General features: G+C 34.4%; 1 protein-coding gene across 1 annotated transcript in view; it reads left to right on the top strand.

The window, feature by feature from the left end:
- Positions 1–23,099, top strand: part of PTPRQ (protein tyrosine phosphatase receptor type Q) — a 246,130-nt gene that overhangs the window by 32,710 nt on the left and 190,321 nt on the right. Inside the window, exons 10-17 of the mRNA XM_036300643.1 lie at positions 370–530; positions 1,330–1,441; positions 2,053–2,279; positions 8,362–8,431; positions 13,460–13,659; positions 14,806–15,055; positions 16,646–16,774; positions 22,418–22,564. Of these exons, the coding sequence (XP_036156536.1) occupies positions 370–530; positions 1,330–1,441; positions 2,053–2,279; positions 8,362–8,431; positions 13,460–13,659; positions 14,806–15,055; positions 16,646–16,774; positions 22,418–22,564 (1,296 nt within the window). The remainder of the gene's footprint in view (positions 1–369; positions 531–1,329; positions 1,442–2,052; positions 2,280–8,361; positions 8,432–13,459; positions 13,660–14,805; positions 15,056–16,645; positions 16,775–22,417; positions 22,565–23,099) is intronic.

Raw genomic sequence — 23,099 nt, 5'->3', positions numbered from 1 at the left:
TATCCAGATAATTGGATAGATAGTTTGTACTTACTTTGCTATAAAATGATTCAATTTTTCTATTACAACCAAGCTTTAAAAAACAATCTCGTCCACCAACAGATTTTAGTAAGAAAAAAAAAAAAATCCCAGAGACAGATAACCTAAGTCAATATGCTATTTCTGATCATTATACTTAAAAATTAGTTATTGTTAAAGGTATGCTATACATGCCTAGCACCTCCGTATGGCTAGACATAATTGAAAGGACTCCATGCTTTCTAACAATGTGATTAGTTTGAAACTTGACCCTTAGCCTATTGATTTTCATTTTTTTCTTTGAAGCTTTCGGTGAATAACCATTTGAAAACTCTAATTTTTCAATACCAGAGCCGGAAAAGCCAGAGAAACTTAAAGCCTTCAATATCTCCGCACATTCCTTTTCCCTGCACTGGAGCCTGCCCTCCGGCCACGCGGAAGGGTTTCATGTGGATCTGGTTCCTGACAGTGGCTTTGTTACTATCAAAGATCTTGGAGGCGGAGAGTATCAGGTGTAGTTTTCATTATCACACTTGCCGAGCCAACTTGTATTTATATTTGGTCCTACTAGGAACGTTCTTTATGAAACTCATTCAGCACGAAAACATCCTCCTTTGAGAGTTTTTCAAAGCACAAGTTGAAGACAGAAACACTGTTGCCGAATTGAGGAGTGTAAGTTTCAGCATCAGTGGACTGTTACCTTAGCAAAGTCTATACTTTTTTTTTTTAAAGTCTACCCTGAACCTACAGCCAGCCATCCAAGGGTTCATGAATAGTTTAACAAAGAAAGGGCAGAGCTATTGAGTAATCCAGGCTCATTAATTGTGTACTTGCCAGGAGGATCTGTCTTTAAATCATTAATGCATGCAACATTTCTCTCTGGAGCCATCAATGTGATTCCACTGCCTGAAAAATGTAATAACGATGGATATTCTTATCCTATTTTTTTTAGTTTTTATTGGAACTTCAGAGACACAGGTATTTCATACACACTCATAAAAATGAGGGCTAAGCAATGGGCTATAGATTTATGACTCTTAAATAGTTGTTTCTTGTGACAATGAACTAGCATAGATGGAAATACAGATTTAGTGTTCTATAATGCAGTATGTTTTGTAAGTTTTGTGTGTGAATAGTTGTGTGATAGAACACACTTATATTTTACAATACTATGAAACTTGTGATATTTTAAACAGTGCAGAGTTACACAGTAAAGTTGCTTTATTTTTATGACTGTGATAGATTCATTATTTTAGCTTTCTTGCTTTCCAGGAAGAGTTTTATTGCAATTGTTTGTTTTTGGTGTTCTAGGTTGATGTTTCCAGTGCTGTCCCTGGCACTAGGTACGATGTAACAATCTCTTCAATTTCTGCTACAACATATAGCTCACCTGTTAGTAGAACAGTGACAACGAATGTAACAAGTGAGTATGTGCTTCTATTTGGATCCAGTATAAATCTATTGGATGGAAACACTTATATTAGCAATATGGGCTTTATATGCACGAAAGCAGTTTGGTAATTAAAGCAAAATGGAAACTTAAGAAAGTGATCTGTTTAGGACCTTCATTTTACTGGTTCTTTAGTGTCCTTTTCTTTCAAAGACTAAAGGTAACTGTTCTATACCTGTTCATGAAATGGATCAGAGACTGTTACTAGTAATATTTAAATAATAAAGAGCCTGAAAATAAACTCACTGTACTTGCTAAGAAAGAATTATTCAGTTTGTAAGACTATTTCTTATTTTCTCAGTTTTGTGTGTAAGACTGTGCAAGTAAGTTTCTTTTGAAAATAATCTGGCATCCAAAGTATATTTGGCATGTAGTATTTAGTAGCATTCCATTTTTTTACATTCTTATAAAAGAACGTTTTTGGTATTTCCCAAAGTACTTAATCTTTTTATTTTTCTCTTGGTTCTAGGGAGGATACATTCACATTTAAGAGACTATTCATCTTCACAAGTGTACATTTGCAAATACTTTTCTTACCTATGACTGTTAACATACAATAATTTAACATGATTTTGCTTTAATAGAACCAGGGCCTCCAGTCTTCCTAGCAGGAGAAAGAGTTGGTTCTGCTGGGATTCTTCTGTCTTGGAATACACCCCCAAATCCAAATGGAAGGATTATCTCTTATGTTGTGAAGTATAAGGAAGTTTGTCCATGGATGCAAACAGCATATACACAAGTTAGAGCAAAGCCAGACAGCCTGGAAGTTCTTCTTACTAATCTTAATCCTGGAACAACATATGAAATCAAGGTAATAATTTTTTTTTTAACAATTACTTAGTATTAAAATATTCCCTCTATTTTAAAGGTGAAGGAGCTTTTCCCATCTGGTCAAGCCTTTACAACTGCACAGAAGTGCCTGAGGAATAATAATTTGAATCATGACCTCAGTGCCCATCAGGGCTTTTAAAACAAACAAATGTTATAATTCTCTTTCATTTTTATGTGCATTTACGTAATTTATCTATTTTTAAAAGCATTGGCTTAGTGATTTTTTTCAAAGAATAAATTAAGTTTAAAATACATAATTTAGGGTTTATAAGTGAAAATCTTCTACTTTTTAATTAAAATCAAAGTTAGCTTTGTTATTTTTCTCTGAACCCTGTTGTATTTGTATGTCTGTTATTGAAATTATGGATAATGGAATGGAAGTTACTCATGAGCCGGTTTTTCAAAGAACCATGAATTCAAATCAGCTCCATTCACCAATATTTCCTGATAATTTACTGGGTATTCGTGCTAATAAAAATGTTTAATCCTTTACAACATTTAATATGCAAAATTTAACATCTTATTTGAAAATGGAATAATGAAGAACCTATGAAAAACTATCCTAAATTAGTTAGGCCAGATGAAAATGTTTACAATTAAGAAATATCTGTGATATTCCTAGGGAGGTAGTAAAGAATACAGATGTTTTCTTGTTCTTCTGTACTTTCAACATAACATCAAATGTTCTTCGATTGTTGTAGGTAATTGAATGTTGAGAAAAAATCTGTTAGAGCTGTATAAATATATGATCAGACATAACTGGGGTGACCTTCTAGAATGGTTAGAAATGATGGAGAGATTTTGCCTGGAGGGTTTTTCCTACTGGAATTTTGCCTATTTGGGAAATAGAAAAACATAACAAGAACTGGAGAGCATATACCAAAATTGGAGATCTCACAAATGAGAAAAGTAAAAAAACAAACTTTTACTGATACAGATGTCAAAATTAAACATTTGTGATGGCAATTTTATTGCAGAAAAGTGGGTTAAAGAATGGGAAACCTTTTCCTAACTGCATCTGAAAATGACATACTACAGATATTTTCTATAAACAGGTGCATATTCAGATTAATTTATGTGAAAATATCCTGTTGAAGGTGATAAGTAGAGGTTATATTTTAATGTGATATGAGAAGCTACTTAGCCCTGCTTAGATCTATTTTTATGGAGTTTGAGTTTTCATTCCTTTGAATTATCTTATTCTTTTCATCACACACTTTATAAAATCATTGTTGAGTCCTTTACACTGTGGAGATAAATGTTAGCCATTGCAGAATTCCAAAAGGTATTTGGCATGTTACATTTGATATCTTCAAAATGTAGGTATCAAGTCTATATGATAATGGAAAAATCCTGTTAAGTATATCACATGTGCTATTGCATTTAGTCCTCAGAACAATCCTAGGACATAGACACGTTATTATTGCCATTTTAAAGAAAAGGAAAATGTGACTTAGAACAGTTAAGTTAATTGACCAAACCTACTTATCTGGGAATTGGTAGAGATGCACTTGAAACCAAGATTGTCTGACTCCGGTGTGGCATTTGGAAGGCCTTGAGTCTTGCTCCCTTTTCATGACACTTTCTCTGCCTGTTCTATTTGACGAGCTATCCAAGTCAAAAAGAACTTTTTCTTCTCTGATATTCTAGAATCCTTAGTCTAAATGATTAATTAGATCTGCTTATTTTAAAAAGTGTTTTCCTGAGTGTTTATTTACCTGATTAAATTGTAAACTCTAAGCCAGATACCATAGCTATGGTCTTGTATTTGTTACAGAAATAATTGTAGATCTTGCATAGAGTGACTATAGTGGAAAGAGGTTGAACTTTAAAAATAAGCCAAATTTTAGCTGGATTTTGGTTCTGCTACTTATGCCTGTATGACTTCAGGCAAGTTATCTGACCTCTTAACTAGTTTTCTCATCTATAAATTGTTGACAATAATTCCTCATGTTTTGATTATGTGGCTAAAATGAGATTTATAAAATTGTTTGAAGATTTCCTGGTACATAGAAGTTGCACTTTATTTTTTATTTTTTTATTAGCATACAATTTATTAGTAAATGAAATAACACATATAGGATCTTATGTAGTAAACATCATGAACATATCCTTCCAGAGAAAAAGAATCTGCTATTAACCAACTCCCCCTCTCCTACAATAGGCTGCAATCATCAATAACTCATTCTCATTCCACAGAGTAGAGGTGGGGAAGCTTTATTCTGCCAAGGGCCATTTGGGTATTTATAACATCATTTGCAGGCCCTACAAAATTACCAACTTAAAAATTAGCCTGCCATATTTAATTAATTCACCCCTAATGTTTTGGCAGGGCCAGACCAAATGATTTCGCAGGCCTTATATGGCCTTTGGGCCGGACATTCCCCCCACTGCCATAGAGGATTAAGCATGATTTATGTGTAATAGCATCAAGGCACTTGCTTTAATTATAAAAGATATATGTGGTATAAAACATATTCCTAAAAGTCATTGGCCTTGAATAATTGAAAAAAAAGGCAGTATACTTTTTTAGTGAAGTGACAAGACTCAGAATTTGAGTTAACTCGTTATCACCCTGTTATTGTCTTAAGTTGTGTATAAAATTGCAAGGAGACAAAAGGTAGCATTTTATAAAGATTGATTTGTTCACACTAATTTTTGAGAAATCATGGCAGCATCAGAATTCAAACAGTAATTTCACAACTGATTTGAATTAAAAGATAACCACTGTTTCACTCCAAGTATTATCTTATTATTTTAGGGATGGAGAATGTGGCAGGGGAAGAGAACTTCTTAAAATAAGTTTATTAAAACTGAAGTTAAAAGTCTTTTCTGGCTTAAGCCGCTTGTCTGTTTGACAACTAAAAAACCTTCAGTTAGAAATTTAGTCACTGGTATTTTGTAGTAAGATTATGATTATTTGGCCTTTTTCAGAGTTATAATTCAAGTCCAAAGAAAGGTTATATGCCTGGTTCCAGTGTAGACTTACAAACATACTATCTCCAATAAAGGCATTTGGTGTCATTATTCCAGTTTTCATAATTCAATATATCCTTCCTATTTTACATCACTAAGAGGAAAATAAAATACATACCAAACCCCTACAATCTAATATAATGCTTATTTAACATGTTTACTTTAAAATTTAAAGAGCAAAAAACTTTTTAAAAAATAATCCTTGTCAGGATAAAAATTACCTTATAAAAATAAATCTCCCCCACTCACACATCCAAATTCTCCATTCCTAGTTACTAATTTATTTTTTTTAAAAAAACGAAAATGTACCTTTAAGTTACAGTATTCCAATAGAATTTTACTTTAATAATAGGTTATGATAACAAACCAGCTGGAATATTATTTTGGCCTGTTCCATTATAATTTTCATTCTTGTTATTAGCACTAAAATTAATGATTCCGTTTATGATTATCTAAAACCTTCCTACCAGCGCTCTCCTCTTGGGAGCATGCCTGAGCCTGTCCTTCCTCCCTCTCCCCACCAGGCAGTTACCTTGGCCTTTCTTTCTCCTGAGCTCCAAAGGCCCTTCTTTTGCTTCTGCAACATGTTTCCTGAGCCCAGGCAGCCCCGCTGGCTCATTTCTATTACCTCTGTAACTTTCTAAATAAACTTACTCTGAAACAAACACATACAAAATCTTCATTTAAAAAAAAAGCCAAATTACTACAGAGCCTAAAAGCTTTCTAGATCCAATTTCCTCCTTTTGCAGTTTTTAAGCCCAGTTTCAAATAAGGCATCACTATAACAGATAAAGAAAACATTAGGGGAGGGGAGGGGAGGGGAGGGGAGGGGAGGGGAGAGAGAGAGAGAGAGAGAGAGAGAGAGAGAGAGAGAGAGAGAGAGAGAGAGAGAGAGAGAGACATTAAAGAACAGAAAAATTAAGCAAAGTCTAAATCCTATTGATTGAGTTTTTACTACGTCACTGTGGAATCATTCCCTGAATAGACGGAGGCATCCCTGCCTCCTTCTTTGTCTCAGTTGCCTGCCTCCTGCTAAGGCCTCTGTCCAGACTCAGTTTAGCTCCTCCATAAAGCACCTCCAAGTGCCACTGTGTGTCACTGAGTTACCACATGGTTCGCCTTGGATTTAGTATCAGAGTCCCAGCACCCGGCACAGAACCCTAGAGTTCTGCATAGGTCTTCAGGGAGTGTTGAGGAATTATCAACATTGATGCAAAAAGAACTTACAGTTCATCTATACCACTACATAGAGGAAAACAATTCATTAAAAACTTTAATAAGGCTCACAGACCTTGAATTTATCATTATAACTCCCAGATTCAATATTAAGTTCCCAAGAAATTCACTGCAGTCCTTTCCTAAGAGCAGAGCTAACACCCAGACAAATTACTAAGAGAACACAATATACATTTAAAGACCACCATTTACCATACTGTAAATTTAGCAACAAATTTGGCTTCAAAGTCTACTTTTGTTTAAAAGCTAAGTCAGTCTACCCAAATCTTGTTTTCCTTTGGCCTAATGAGAAACTTTTAAAAGTAATTGTCAACTAGACATCTGTCCATTGTACTGCCATTAGAGGCACGGATAGTACTATAGTCACTAGTGCTCCACAGTAGGTCAACCTGGGCTTATGTCCCAATGCTGCCTACTGCATGCTCCTCAGCTCTCCCATCTTTGGTGAATCTGTGCCCCTCTCCTTCTAGAAACAGAACTCAGTTTTGACCTTGCTCTCAATAAGGTGTGGCTTCTAATCCTGACCTCCCTACTGTTGTTCGGGGTTAACCAGGGATTGGATCCTATTCAACTGAATGCCTCTGTTTTCTCCCTTATTTAGTCAGAGATGGTCTTTTCAATGATCTATTCTTTTCACCCCTCTCCTGAATGTCAATCCTTAGTCTCTCTGTGCATGGGTACCCTCCACTCCTCTTATTGTAGCAAATTTAAAAATAAATAAGGTTCTAAAGTTTTAACCATTAAGTATCTACACAATACATTTCAATTAAATGACCATTTTAAGATATTCAGAATTTTGTACGTTTGTCAATAAGCAATGAGAAAATGTTCATTTAGACACTGAAGTCTAGAGTAAGCAAGATATTTCTGTATCAATAAAATTTGTAAAATATCTCATGGTGAACTAAAAATCCAAGGCTTTGAGCAAGAAAGCAAAGGAAATGAAAACATTAGTTTTGCGAGTAAATTAAGCTTTGGTTTCACATTTGATTTCTTTAAATACCAGCAAAAAAATTTTAAGACATGTATGTATAGGCCAAACTCTACCCAAGCAGAAAGGGTAAGATATAAATTCTTGAGAAATCTTAAATGTTTTTACAACTAGTTACCAAAAGCAGAATCTCGTTTGTCTGAGTGGAAGAGGTACTAATCAGAGCACAATTCAAGACTTCGCTAAATGCACAAAGCTCCAGAATTGTTCATATCTACATATGAAGAGAAAGGTTAGGTAAAGGTTAAATTCTGTTACTCCATTTTGCTAAGGAGTTTTTCAAATTTTTTGGACTTTTTTTTTTCTTTTCACTGTGCTAGTGTTTGCTAAATTATAGAGTTGTCTTAAACATGTACTCTACTCTGTCAGGCAGCATTAGACATCTATAATGGTCTGGATTCAAGCCTAGCTTAGGGGAGGAAGGCAAGAAGGATTCAAAACAAATGATTAACCAATAGAAAAGAATGCACAGACGCTTCCAAAGGAACATCAATAATTAATTTGTACATGTTTTAGTGAAAACAAAGCTAATGCTTACTGCATGCACTTCTATTTCAGAAAGACTATCAATAGAAGTTGCACTTTAAATGGTAATTGTTAGCATAGGCTATAAAACTTGATTATTAATTTTTCCATTTAGAATATGAGAAATTTGTTGAATCAAAGTATGCTTTAAATACATCCTTGGGGGAAATGGAAATATGGAAAACTCTGTATATGTCTTACACTTTGGGTGTATTGTAAGGATGAGAGAAAAAGTGTCTTTATCATTTGCCAAATAATAAGTCAAAGTTTTATTTCAGATTCTGTTTAATTAGAGAGCAGAACCCTTGAACATAATTATTTCAATCTACTCTAGGTGGCTGCTGAAAACAGTGCTGGCATTGGAGTGTTTAGTGACCCATTTCTCTTCCAAACGGCAGAAAGTGGTAATTTTCCTAAAGCATTTTTTCTACATTAACTTAGTTATGAGTTTTTGTTACTTAATTTGTTGCCAAAATGAATAAAATTTTCAATAGTATGACCATTTAATTATTTTAGTCTTCTTAATTAATTTATTCATTAAAGTATATATATTGTCATTCCTGATTATAAAATCAGTGTTATCTTAACAAACTAAAAAAAAAAAAACCCACAAAAATAAAAAAACATGAAATGAAAATTATTCATCACCCTGTTTTACAAAATATCCTGTTATTATTTTTAATGAAAGTGTCATTTATGCACATTTATATTTTGCATGTTTCTGTTAACATCATCATAAGCATTTATATGACATTAAATTTTTGGAAATATGGATTTTAACAGTTATAATATTATCCATAACATGTAGTCATTACCAAACCAATTTAAAGACACCTCTGTTGTTCTAGTGGCAGAGAAGAAAAATCTTGAAGTCATTATTGATTCTAACAGTATACTCTACCAGCAAATCCCGCCAGTACTACATCAAAAATGTTATCTTGAATCTCACTCCTATTGCTAATCACTGCAATCTATGATCTGTTCTTGCATGAACAATTGAAAGTCCTCTTTCTGATTTTCTTGATTCCAATTTACCTGCCTATAGTTTACTTTCTTTACAAGAGCTATATCATCTTTTGAAACATAAGCCAGACTATGTTACTTCTCTCTTCTTAACATGGCTTCTATATCATTCAGAACAAGACCCTAAATCTGTGTTTCTCAACCTGTGGGTCGCGACCCCTTTGGGGGTCGAACGACCCGGGTCGCCTAAGACCATCCAAAAACACATATTTTCGATGGTCTTAGGAACCGAGACACCGCTCCTCTATCTGTATCCAGGCGGGTCCGCCCACATGCAGATAAGCTGACTTATGAGTACCCGGCGTATTAAAGGGTCGCGGCATTAGGAAGGTTGAGAACCACTGCCTAAATCCTTCCCATGGCCTACAGTGCTCTGTATGCTCTTTCCTCCCTCAGATTTCATTCTCCCCTTCTCCATCTACTCCAGCCACACTGATATTTTTGAACTTTATGTATTCCATACTTCTGCTAACTGACATAGTTTCTAGAGATATTAACTCTCTCGGCAAAGTATGATTGAGAGAAACTAGAGAAACTCTAAGATGTAGTGGAAATAATCTTGGAATTGGTGTTTCATTGTTTCTCATATGCTGTGTGTTCTTGGTCAAATGCATAATTACACAATCCTGCTTGCTATATATTTCCTTTTTTTTGGTAACTGTAAAGAGGTGTAAATGTAATGTAAATATAAATGTAATCCAATCAGTGATCTCCAGTTTCCCCACCAAACCCCTTTTATTATTTATGCTACATAGAATCTACATTTAAGGAAAATTTCTGTGCATTTATTATTGTTTAATCAGAAGTAATTTCTTTCCCCATGAATAAATGTACTGTTAGGAAGCATGTACAAGTTAACCAGTTATACTATATTGAGTTAATGTTCCATCCAATTAGCATAAAAGCCCAACTTTTTAACTTCCATGGAGCATTATTTCAGGTAAACATAATTTATTTTGGCTTTACAATATAAAAAATATCTCTTCCACCTTCATTCCCAACTTAGTGGATCCTTAAAAGTGCAGAAAAATACTTTTAAAAGCCTCTGCATTGAATTTATATAGTTGTTTTCTGGCTCAATAAATGTGTGTTTTGTATAATGTACACTGAAAAGTTGTAGGTACTTTCACACACTTGTGTACTTACGCATGTCACTGGTCTAGATATAGCCTCAAAGTGTTGGAAGATGCTTATCTGAAAGACGAGATGACTTTGTAAACAGAATTTTTTGGTACTTCAGTGTCAAATCTTTCTATTTAGACCATGATGGATATATTAACCTATAAAAATCAAAATAATGGGATATTTATGCATAACAATTCAGAAGTAGAAATTAGAATATTTAAAATAGAAAAAGACCTGCCAATTCAAAGAGCTAGAATTAGTCTTCAGACACTATGAAGTCACAAAAGGAAAACACACATATATTTTATTGGGATAGTTAATTTAAAGCAAGTTAATAAAAAATACTCTTTCTCGCTAAATGTTGTCTAAGTGATGGAATTATGTAATTAATTTTAAAATCTATTTAATGTTTTGGGTCAACTTTTATCTTAATATTCTGAAATCATGCTTTGGAATTTAATAAAAGTTTGGTTACCTTATAAATTCAAAATTCTCTACACTTGAGCAGTTCTCTATAACTGTTATTAAGGCCCATTTGGAAATGTGTCAGCTTGTCTGACACACTTGTTAATTTTACACACATATATACACGTATGTTTGTGTGTACATATATCATTATAAAAATTTGTATAGTTTACACAAATAAGAAATTTAAAGGGATGATTAAGATTCGTGAAGAGAGTAAATTGATGGTTACCAGAGAGTTTGGGGGTATGGGAATAAGATTGATGTTGTTTTAAGTACACACTTGTTGCTCTGGCCAGTGTTGCCCAGGGGGTCCCGGATTCAATTCCTGGTCAAGGGTATGTACCTGGGTTGTATGTTTGATGCCCAACCTCGTCAGGGCACCCATAGGAGGCAACCAATCGATGTTTCTCTCTCACATAGGATGTTTCTTTCTCTTTCTCTCTCCTTCCCTTCCACTCTCTAAAAATCAATGGAAAATATATCATTGGGTGAGGATTAACAAAAAACTTCAAATAAATAAAATATACACTTGTAATAAGTAGTAAATAAGCCATAAAGATGTCATGTACAGTATAATGAATATAGACAACAATGTGGTACAATAACCATGTAATTTGATAGAGTGCTGTCACTGACAGCAATCATAATACAATGTATAAATATACCAAGTTAACACTATGTGTACCTTAAATTTACACTGTTATATGTCAAATATATTCACTTTTAAAAAAGATATGTTTTAATTCTTTAAAACCCATATTATATATTTAATACTCTTTCCTTTTGCATTATTATATTTTATCCACTAAAAAGAAATGTAAGTGTTCAGTCTTTAGTATCATATAGTAATTACTAGAGGCCTAATGCACGGATTCGTGCACTGGTGGGTCCCTTGGCCTCGCCTGTGGGGATCAGGCTGAAACCGGCTGTTCAACATCCCCTCATCCCCTAAGGGACAGTTCTTGGGTGACAAACCCTAGAATTGGGCTCCCTCCTCTCAGGTTCCAGGTGCATCACCTGAGAACTGCCACTGCCAAGTGACTGCAGCTTAACAGCTCCTGTGTTGATCATCTGCCCCCTTGTGGTCAGTGTGCATCATAGCTACTGACCAGTCAGCTGGTTGGTTGGTTGCTTAGGTTTTTAGATATATAGACTAGAGGCCTGATGATGAAATTCGTGTAAGGGCCTTGACCTTGGCCCCCGCCTGCTGCCACTGTAGCCGGGAGCCTCTGCCACCTTTGTTGCAGCCCCCGCCCACTGTAGGCCCTTTCCAGAAGGAAGGATGTCTGGTCTAATTAGCATATTATGCTTTTATTATTATAGATTAGAGGCCTGGTGCACAAAATTCTGCACAAAGGGGCGGGGGAGGTTCCTCAGCCCGGCCTGAACCCTCTCCAATCTGGGACCTCTTGGGAGATGTCCGACTGCTGGTCATCCTTTCACAATCTGGGACCACTGGCTCTTAACTGCTCATCTGCCTGCCAGCCTGATCCCCCTAACTGCTCTCCCCTGCAGGCCTGATCCCTCTAACTGCTCTCCCCTGCCAGCCTGATCATCTGTAATCACCTCTGCCTTAGCCCCACCACCATGGCTTTGTTTAGAAGGACATGCAGAGGGTCGTCCGGAAGATGTCCTGTCTAATTAGCATATTACCCTTTTGTTAGTATAGATATTATCTTTAATATTCTTAAGATTTAATTAAATCCATTGATCAGTTTCCCTTGGAGACAAAAAATTTCCATCCATCATTTCATCCATTATTAATGATTAATCATCCCCCCAAATTGATTTATTTTGTTTTCTGTTAAAATGCAGCTGTCCTTACATTTTTTAGTTTGTACTGTTTGTCATATAATTCACAAACAGCCTCTCTCCCAAGGCCAAACTTTTTTTTTTAATAATTTTTGTGGCTTTCATTTATAAATCTATTTTGTCATTTTTTTCTACAACATGCACCAAAATTCTATTATTTGGTTTCTTAATACTAGGCACTGCTATCACTTACAATGTTTTATCCCAAATGTCTTATTTTGTTTTTATTTCTTTCAATAATGACTTGTCATATTTGTTCAATATTCTGAAGGATCTTGGTTATTTATTTTGTCAGTTTTGTATAATTTTCCTTGAAATTAATGGGCATAATTTTCTCTCATTCTGTCCTTATGTTTATCTCATTCCAATTAAAATAATATACAGATTGTTATTATTGCAGATTATGAATAATTGAAACTGAAGTACCATGAATTCTGATGAAAATTAATTTTGAGGGTGTATGAAACTCAAAATGTAATGACCACAACCAATTGGGTGGTATCCACTTTATGTTAGATACTAGATATTTAGACAGAGTCTAGAAATGCTTTTTGGTATAATTGGTGGAATATTTGTTTTCATTTGCTATTTCTTCCTTACCTAAGGAATCTATATAATTCCAAAATGTTTTAAGCAAAGATTCATGTTTCAGGTTTTGTTGTTGTTGTTGTTTTTTGTATATTCACAAACAACTATTAATTGAATTTTTCAGACATATTTGAAATAGTTTATCAATAGATGTGTTGATCAAATAGTCTTGAAGTTAAACTTATCTACTCCTTAAACACAACACTGTGGGCCTAATTTCTAGTTCTTTATTTTAGGCAGAAGTTAATTAAATATATTTGAAAACATCTAACCCAAGTAGATTCCCTCTTCCACAATATATTATATATTTAGTTTCATATAACATGGGAAATATAATATCCCAAAATTATATAACTGGCATTCTAAGTTTTATAACATTATTTTTACCTCCCTTGTAATCTCTCTCACTTCGCCAGCTCCAGGAAAAGTGGTAAATCTGACGGTTGAGGCCTTTAACTATTCAGCAGTAAACCTGATTTGGTACTTACCTCGTCAACCAAATGGCAAAATTACCAGTTTCAAGATTAGTGTCAAACATGCCAGAAGTGGGATAGTGGTGAAAGATGTCTCAATCAGAGTAGAGGACATTTTGACCGGGAAATTGCCAGAATGCAACGTAAGTATTAAGGAACACTTTCTATGTCTCAACAATTTTAAATAAATGTATATCTTGAAGTTTCCTGCATCTGAGATACTATAAATTTTGCCAAAGTATAGTGACTTCATTACTTATAGTATTAGGTCATAGTATTATATTACACACAATTGGCTATATTCAAGGTAGAATAAATGAAGGGTTTGAGATTCAAGAGTAAGATGTCAGAATTGCTTAGGGAGCTCAGGAAAGACTCCTGACAGGACTGGCATTTGTGATAGGCCTGGAGAAAGGATTGGTGGAGATTGTCTGAGAGACGTATTTTGGGTGAAGGATACTTTATAAAGCTCTGTAGGAAGAAAGTGTAGGCTATCACTAGTAACAAGATGTGACAGGAAGTGAGGGGATAGGCATTGTCAAGGTTAAGTTTGTGGAAGTAGATTTTTGTTGTGCATTTCTTTGGTGAAAAATTTGTTATTATTCTAGTTACCAACGGGAAATCCCTAGAAGTACTGTAATAATGCTCTTCTAAAAATAATTTTGTTGTTCTTTTGATAATATTGATGGAGAAACAGCCAAACAAAATTTTGTTTTAAATACTTGAATTTTTACACATTTCTAAATCTTCTTTGTAAAATTTGGATATATTCTAATATATAGAAACACGTATCCACACACACATGAACATATACTCACATACACAACATATACTTCATCTTTTGAGTGCTTATGAGAAAAAAATGTGTTGATCAAATAGTTTGATCAACTATTTGAAAGAAACATTTGAAATTTCACAAACAGGGAAAAATTTCAACTCTTTGGCTCTTGTACTTATAACATGAATTTTTAAAATTCTTACTAATGATTTTGCTATAGTTTTACCTTTGTTTTAAGCCACTTGAAATCCTATTCATAAGAACGATTAAGGTATAAAGAATGCAATATGTACATTATGCTTTAAAACTGTAGGCATAAATGGGTATAATTCTAGGGTATAATCTAGCAGATTTTTCCATAACTTGAATAGGCTAATTTGTTAAAATTAACCAATCATACATATATCACCAATTTAATAATAATATTTATAGTATAAATGGAAAATAAATAAATTTCTTATGTCTATGAAGAGACAACACATTTTCCATTGATATTTATTTTATTCACTAGGAGAATAATGAATCTTTTTTATGGAGTACAACCAGCCCTTCTCCAACCCTTAGTAGAGGTACGCCTCCAACGCGTACCACATATTCATCGAACACATGGGCACGGAGTAAGATAAGCTCGGTGTGGAAAGAACCTATCAGTTTTGTAGTGACACATTTGAGACCTTATACGACATACCTTTTTGAAGTTTCTGCTGTTACAACGGAAGCAGGTTATATTGATAGTACGATTGTCAGAACACCAGAATCAGGTATGGTTTCTATTTATTTCATGTGTGTGTGGGAAAAAAGTTAAATTATATATAGAAAGGTCTTTCTTTTTTATTTGATACAGATCTTTTTGTTAAAATATTTCTTCCCTTCCAATAACTTTCCTCCCTAATGACAGATAATAGAAACCTTACCTGGAGGATCTTCAATTTCACTTCTCTTTTGTGACATAAGCATCTAGAAGCAGAAATATTTGAAATGATTCTTGAGCTAATGACCGTGATTCTAAGATCAGCTTTTATTCTGTGATCTCAGCATTTATTCATAATCATCCCCTCCCTTCTGCATCTTCTATGATCACCTATACCCTTCTCTCACTGCTACTGCTACCACCAAATGTAAAGATATCACCTGCAGTAGCATAAATATCATGCAATTAACATTTCAGTATTAAATAAGAACAGTAGTTAAAAATATACATATTAGTATCCTATTTGCCCTGCAGTTTCCTCATGTGAAAAAAGGAGACTGCAATAGTATGTTTCTTATGGCAGTGGTGTTAGGATTCAATGAGTATAATTAGATATTATTACTACTAAATTCAAAAAGCACATACTATTTCTAGATATGAAAATATCTATTTGATTATGGTAGTATGGATATATATATACATATATATGTAAATTTATGTAGATACTGACATAATTCCATACTAAATATATAGTATCAAACATTCAGTTTTGATTGGTAATATTTGAAGTTACTGGAAATTATTGCTGATAGAGTAATTTCACTAAAGCATAGTATTTTCTTTTCTGGTAACATAGCTGTTAGTTTTTATCATTTCATTACATGTAAGTTTTAAGTTTTTTTTAATTTAAATAACCATCTTTGAATCATAGCATTTTCTTTTTCCATATCCCTTACTTCTTCTTATACAATAAAAACAAATTCATGAGGGTCACCCAAAGTGAGATTTAGTAGGCACAAAATTTGTTTTGAAAAAAAAAATTGAAACGTTTCATTTCAATTTAAAGAAAGGGTAAAATGTAGAAACATCTATGAAAAATAGACTATTTTAAATTGTCATTATTAATTTTATATGTTACCAGTGTTACATTAGAATCTTCTAACTATAGGCTATAAGTATTCTCTCAGAACCAAGTACAAATATTGATACAAAAATAAAGATCATTACCAATAGATTCTGAAGGTTGTTATTTCCTTGACGCTTTTACTTGTATCTACCAGGAGTTGAGTGTGTATCAAGTCAGATACAGGCCTGATGAATGCAATATATATGTACATATACATGTTGCAGGACAGTGTACCTCTACACTGAACTATAAAGAAATGAAACTTAGATGCAGCATTAAATAAGACTAGTAATTGTTGCAAATAAGTTGATCTTATGATCCAGCATGTCTTATTCAAATTCAATTTATTCTATTTTTCCCTTTCTTTTTTTTTTAATTTTTCCTTTTCTTAAGTTAAGAAAACCCTTTGATATTATTGTGATATTTTATTTTTGACTTTATATTTTATTATGTATATTTAATCAGGTAATTTTTAATTTTAAATATATATATCTGTTCTGTTATTTATTCATTTTTCCCCTGCGATTATTTTAGTACCTGAAGGACCACCACAAAACTGTGTAACAGGAAACATTACGGGAAAATCCTTTTCAATTTCATGTGATCCACCAATGACAGTAACCGGGAAATTTAGTTATAGAGTTGAATTATATGGGCCATCAGGTAAGTCTTAATTGGTTTTGTGTTTACCTTTTAGAATAAGAATATTATAAAATATGTTACTGGTATCAATTTTTTAAAAGTATCAGACTACTTTTATTATTTTTTAATTTTTTTTATTGATTTCAGATAGGAAGGGAGAGGGAAAGAGAGATCGAAACATCAATGCTGAGAGAGAATCATTGTTCGGCTGCCTCCTGCACGCCCCCTACTGGGGGTCGAGCCCGCAACCGGGCATGTGCCCTTGACCAGAATTGAACCAGGACCCCTTCAGTCCACAGGCTGACGCTCTATCCACTTAGCCAAACGGGCTAGGGCAAAAGTATCAGACTCCTTTTTAAAAGACCCTGTAAATGAAGCAAATAATTGAAAAGTAATAAGGAGGGTGAGGCTCTTTGAAATTTTTGTTTAAAACCATAAATAAGTATAAGGATGGCAAAACACTATCCATGTTTTATATTTGTTGAGGACCAGCTGAACTAGAGATAACCCCTCATGAAGAAAAGTATTAGAGGAGATATACAGAGACCCCCCCCCCCCCAGCTGATAGCCTAATTTTGAAAATGAAATGTATTTTAATAAACACTGCCTTTATAATTATTCAGTGTGTATACATTTTTTGGGACACCCTATATGTCTTCATATTTGAACAAGAGGACCTTGAGTTATTCTGATTACAAATATATTTATGAAGAACAATAGTCTTAGATGATACTAAATCAGATTTCTGCTTAGAATAAGGACTCCATTTCTAATAGTTAGAGCTCTCTGAAAATAATATGAGCAGCTTTATGAAGTGTCAAGTTCTCCATCTTTGTGAACAAGGAGAACTTTGGCATCCATTTGTCATAGATATTTCGAGGGATTGAAATACTGTATTATTGGAAGTAAATTAAAAAAATCTAAAATTGTTTCCTAATTTGAGATCTATGGTTATACAAGAGAAGTTAAATTCAAATAACAATGAAATAACATAAACTCACATATTATTATTTATTTGGAAGAATGAAAAAATAGAGTTCCAAATTATTCATTGTGAAACTTTTATGAATCATACGAGTAACCTTTATTTTTCATTCCTAAGTACCCATGCTCCTAAAATTCTGAAATACTTGCAGTTTTTAAAAAACAGTAGTCCTTTCTTCTCCTCCCAACCCTTTCTTCTTTCTGGAGCACAGAGACAAGCACAATACAGAGACATGCCTTTTCTGTATGTTTTGGCATTATTTTACAAAACATTGACAAGGTAATCTTTCATCTGTGAAACTGATAAATCAAGTGAGATGCATTTAGTAACGATTGCATTTAATAACATGGAGGTCATGAACAATCTTGGCAAGAACAGTTATGATGACGTGTGGGGGTAAATGACTGAGTGGGATGGATTCAAGAGAATGGGAGAACATTGTAGTAGTGGGTAACAGACAACTCTTGAGTTTTGCTGCAAAGTGAAGCAATGAAAGGAAGCAGAGAGTGGGGGTAGGGGTAAGCAGAGTTAACAGGGTTTCCCCCCGACAAAGAACAAATAATTCTTGTTTGTTGTCTGATGTGAATGAAGAAAGAAACAAAAATTTAATGATATAAGAAAGGCAAGAATTATTGGGAAGATGTTTTTGTGTAGGCAGAAGTTGAGATCTTTTGCTTAAATGTAGGGATTGGTTTGAGTTAAGAATACAGATGGTTTGTCCATAGTGACAGACTGCAAGGCAGAATATTTGAGTACAGAGGCTGGTAAATAGGTAATTTTGTTGGTGGGAGTCTGTGGCAGATATTTTCTGATTGATTTAATTTTTTTAATGGAATGAGAAGCAAGACTATCAACTGTGAGTGATGATGGAGCAGACAGCCTTTTGAACTCGGAGGAGGGAATAGAAAGTACAAAATAATCATGTAGAAGAACAGAGGGAGTGATAGGACTGGGAATTGAGTAAGGTACTAGGCACCATTACGGGCTCATTTGAGATGTGGTAATGAATAAAGTGATACCAGTCAGAGTGGTTTGTGTTTTTCTCCAGCTCCCTTCAACAAGAGAAGGGCAAGGGAATTGAAGACTTATGTCAGGCAGTGATTATAATTGACAGAGACATTGAGGAAATCAAGTGGTAAAGGACCAAACAAAATAAAATAGAAGAGGTGGTAAAATAAATGGGTTGGAGGTCTCAATGGACTCAAAGAATTGTTGTTTCAGGGTTCTAGAGTAAGTGAATAGGAGATAAGAAAGAATGATCGGAAAGTTGAATGAAATTGAGATTATGGAGGATTTGCAGTTATTGGTAATAGTGATAACCAAGTTATGGCCATGAGAGAGTGACTGAGTTAGCGTGCAGGACTAGATTACTTAAAAAGAGCTCAAAGTAGTTTAAGGATTATCTCTAGGAATATTGAAATCACTACAAATTAAGATGGTAGCATTACAGAAGGTGGCATTGAAGCCGTAGGTACTCCATCCAGAATGAAGGTGAGTGACCCTGGGGTTAGAAGATCACTACAACCTGAGGGCTAGTGGATTTCATTCTAACATCATATTTAAAACTGTAGGATTTTATAAGGAGGGAGCTAGAATGGCCTATGACAGGGTAATGAGGAACAAGGAAAACACCACATCTGAAGGGCTAATCATGTCGTAAGGTCTCTGGGGAAAAATAGACTACCACTATTGGGAAGGCTGAAGGGAACAGAAGTGGCCCTTAGAGGGGACAGTCAGATTTCAACTACAGCAAGAAGGTGAAAGAACTATTTAGTGGAAAAGTTCAGGATTTAAGAAATTTTGACGCTGGACTACTTAAGGAATTTTTCTCAGAAGCTAAATTAGAAATGTTTTCTAAATAAAATTTTCTATAGATGAAAATGAGAATATTTAGCATTATAATTGACTAAATTTGAATACAAAATACTGTCACCGATTTTTTAAAATGAATCTTTATTGTTGAAAATATTACATATGTCCTCTTTTCCCCCCATTACCCTTTCCCACCCCTCCCCCACCCCCAAGCCTTCACCACCCACTGCCTGTGTCCTTGGGTTATGCATATAAGCATATGAGTTCATTGGTTGATCTCTTGCCCCCTCTACCCTCCCTTGCCTTCCCTCTGAGATTTGACAGTCTGTTCGATGTTTCTGTGTCTCTGGGTGTATTTTTGTTCATCAGTTTATGTTGGTCATTAGATTCCACATATGAGTGAGATCATGTGATACTTATCTTTCTCTGACTGGCTTATTTTGCTTAGCATAATGCTCTCTAGGCCCATCCATGCTGTTGCAAATGGTAAGAGTTATTTCTTTATATAGCTACATAGTATTCCATTGCATAGATGTACCATAGTTTTTTGTTTTTTTAAAATATATTTTATTGATTTTTTACAGAGAGGAATAGAGAGTTAGAAACATCGATGAGAGAGAACCATCGATCAGCTGCCTCCTGCACATGCCCTACTGGGGATGTGCCCGCAACCAACTTACATGCCCTTGACTGGAATTGAGCCTGGGACCCTTGAGTCCTCAGACCGATGCTCTATCCACTGAGCCAAACCGGTTAGGGCTGTACCACAGTTTTTTAATCCACTCATCTGCTGATGGGCACTTAGGCTGTTTCCAAATCTTAGCTATGGTGAATTGTGCTGCTATGAACATAGGGGCGCATATATCCTTTCTGATTGGTGTTTCTAGTTTCTTGGGATATATTCCTAGAAGTGGGATCACTGGGTCAAATGGGAGTTAATTTTTAATTTTTTGAGGAAACTCCATACTGTTTTCCACAGTGGCTGCACCAGTCTGCATTCCCACCAGCAGTGGAGGAGGGTTCCTTTTTCTCCACATCCTTGCCAACAATTGCCGTTTGTTGATTTGTTAATGATAGCCATTCTCACAGGTGGTACCTCATTGTCATTTTGATTTGCATCTCTGGAATGATCAGTGACTTGGAGCACTTTTTCATATGCCTTTTGGCCTACTGTATGTCCATTTTGGAGAAGTGTCTATTGAGGTCCTTTGCCCATTTTTTGATTGGATTGTTTATCTTCCTTTTGTTAAGTTGTATGAGTTCCCTATAAATGTTGGAGATTAAACCCTTAAGGGTGATAACATTGGCAAATATGTTCTCCCATGCAGTGGGCTTTCTTATTGTTTTTTTGATGGTTTCTTTTGCTGTGCAGAAGCTTTTTATTATGATGTAGTCCCATTTGTTTATTTTCTCTTTAGTTTCCATTGCCCTAGGAGCTATATTGGTAAAAATATTGCTAGGACATATGTCTGACATTTTGCTGCTTACAGATTCTTCTAAGATTTTTATGGTTTCCTGTCTTATGTTTAAGTCCTTTATCCATTATAAGTTTGTTTTTGTGTATGGTGTAAGTTGGTGGTCTAGTTTCATTTTATTTATTTAGTTTTTTGCATGTGTCTGTCCAAGTTTCCCAACACCATTTATTGCAGAGACTGTCTTGACTCCATTGTATCCTCTTGCCTCCTTTGTCAAATATTAAATGAGCATAATGACTTCGATCGATTTCTGGGTTCTCTGTTCTGTTCCATTGGCCTATTTGCCTGTTTTAGTGCTAGTATCAGGTTGTTTTAAATACAGTGGCTTTGTAGTACAACTTGAAATCTGGTATTGTGATTCTTCCAACTTTGTTTTTCTTTCTCAAGATTGCTGCAGCTATTCAAAGTCTTTTTTTGATTCCATGTAAATTTTTGGAGAATTTGTTCTAGCTCTGTGAAATATGCTGTTGGTATTTTAATAGGAATTGCATTGAATCTACAGATTGCCTTGTGTAGTATTGACATTTTAATGATGTTGATTCTACCAATCCATGAGCATGGTATATTCTTCCACTTGCATATATCTTCCTCTATTTCTTTTTTCAGTGTCTTGTAGTTTTCCAAATGCAGGTCATTTACCTCCTTGGTTTAGTTTATTCCTAAGTATCTAAATTTTTTTGTTGCAGTGGTAAATGGGGTTGTTTGTTTGTTTTCCCTTTCTGAGAGTTCATGTATAAAAATGCCATTGATTTCTGGGTATTAATTTTATATTCTACTATGTTGATAAATTGATTTATTAAATCTAGTAGTTCTAATGTATTCCTTTAAAATATGTCAAAAAATAACATGGGAATTGAACAGGACTTTATAATTTAATAAAAGTCATTTAAACACTGGATAATTTTCATGTTATTTTTGTTATTTTAATTAAATTGATAACAATGCACGATTAAACTAAATGTTTAAAATATATTTAAATGTTATAGTGCCCTGACCAGTATGCTCAGTGCTTAGAGCATTGCCCATGCATGGAAAGGTCGTGGGTTTGATTCCCAGTCAAGGACATGTAGCTGGTCTGAACGTTTGATCCAGGCCACAGTCGGGGCAGGTGCGGGGGGCAACCAATTGATGTGTCTCTCTCACATCATGTTTCTCTCTCTCTCTCTCTCTCCCCCCTTCCCCCATACCTTCTTCTCTTCCACTCTCTCTAAAAAAAAAAATCAATGGAAAAAATATCCTCTGGTGAGGATTAACAACAAAAATAAATTGTATTAAAAAACAATGCACAAGTTAGCACTTTAAATGCTGTTCTTGGCTGTATCCTTTTATGTGAGAATGATTACATGTTTGATGAGAAAATAATCCACAGGTATCTTATTTCGCTTTTTTCAGGTCGGATTTTGGATAACAGCACAAAAGACCTTAAGTTTGCATTCACTAACCTAACACCATTTACAATGTATGATGTATATGTTGCTGCAGAAACCAGTGCAGGGATGGGACCCAAATCAAATATTTCAGTATTCACTCCCCCAGAAGGTAAGAACACCTCCTTTAGTGTATTAATTAGATGTTTTTGCTCTGCTTGTGAATTTTGTTGCATTGGTTAAACATTATATTACAAGCTATTTGGCTTATATAGGGTGTCCCAAAAAATGTACACCCACACTTTGAATAATTATAAAATCAGTGTTTATTAAAATACATTTCATTTTCAAAATTGAGCTTCCAGCTGTTGATGTGTGTATACATTTTTTAGGACACCACATATGTATTTAATTCATGTTATTTCCTTATCAGGTGGCTACCTAGTACATTCTAAACATATGTTCCTCAGAACATTGAACCCATAGTATACTTCATAATAAGAGGTTAGGAAACACACTACATGCAGTAACAGACCTGTTCACAATGAATATTGGCAAAACCTCAAGAAATCTTAAACAAACATACATTTAACATTGTTTAACTCACATTATTTGATGTAGAATATATATTTTTTCACAGATTCATGTTCAGAGGAATCCATATCCCCAATGCCTGTAACAAAATATGTTTATAATGAAGAGGATAT

Source organism: Myotis myotis, unplaced genomic scaffold (genome assembly GCF_014108235.1).
Source record: "Myotis myotis isolate mMyoMyo1 unplaced genomic scaffold, mMyoMyo1.p scaffold_m19_p_3, whole genome shotgun sequence".
Classification (NCBI taxonomy): domain Eukaryota; kingdom Metazoa; phylum Chordata; class Mammalia; order Chiroptera; family Vespertilionidae; genus Myotis; species Myotis myotis.
The sequence above is the reverse complement of the archived record's forward strand: the minus strand, read 5'-3'. Positions and strand labels throughout refer to the sequence as shown.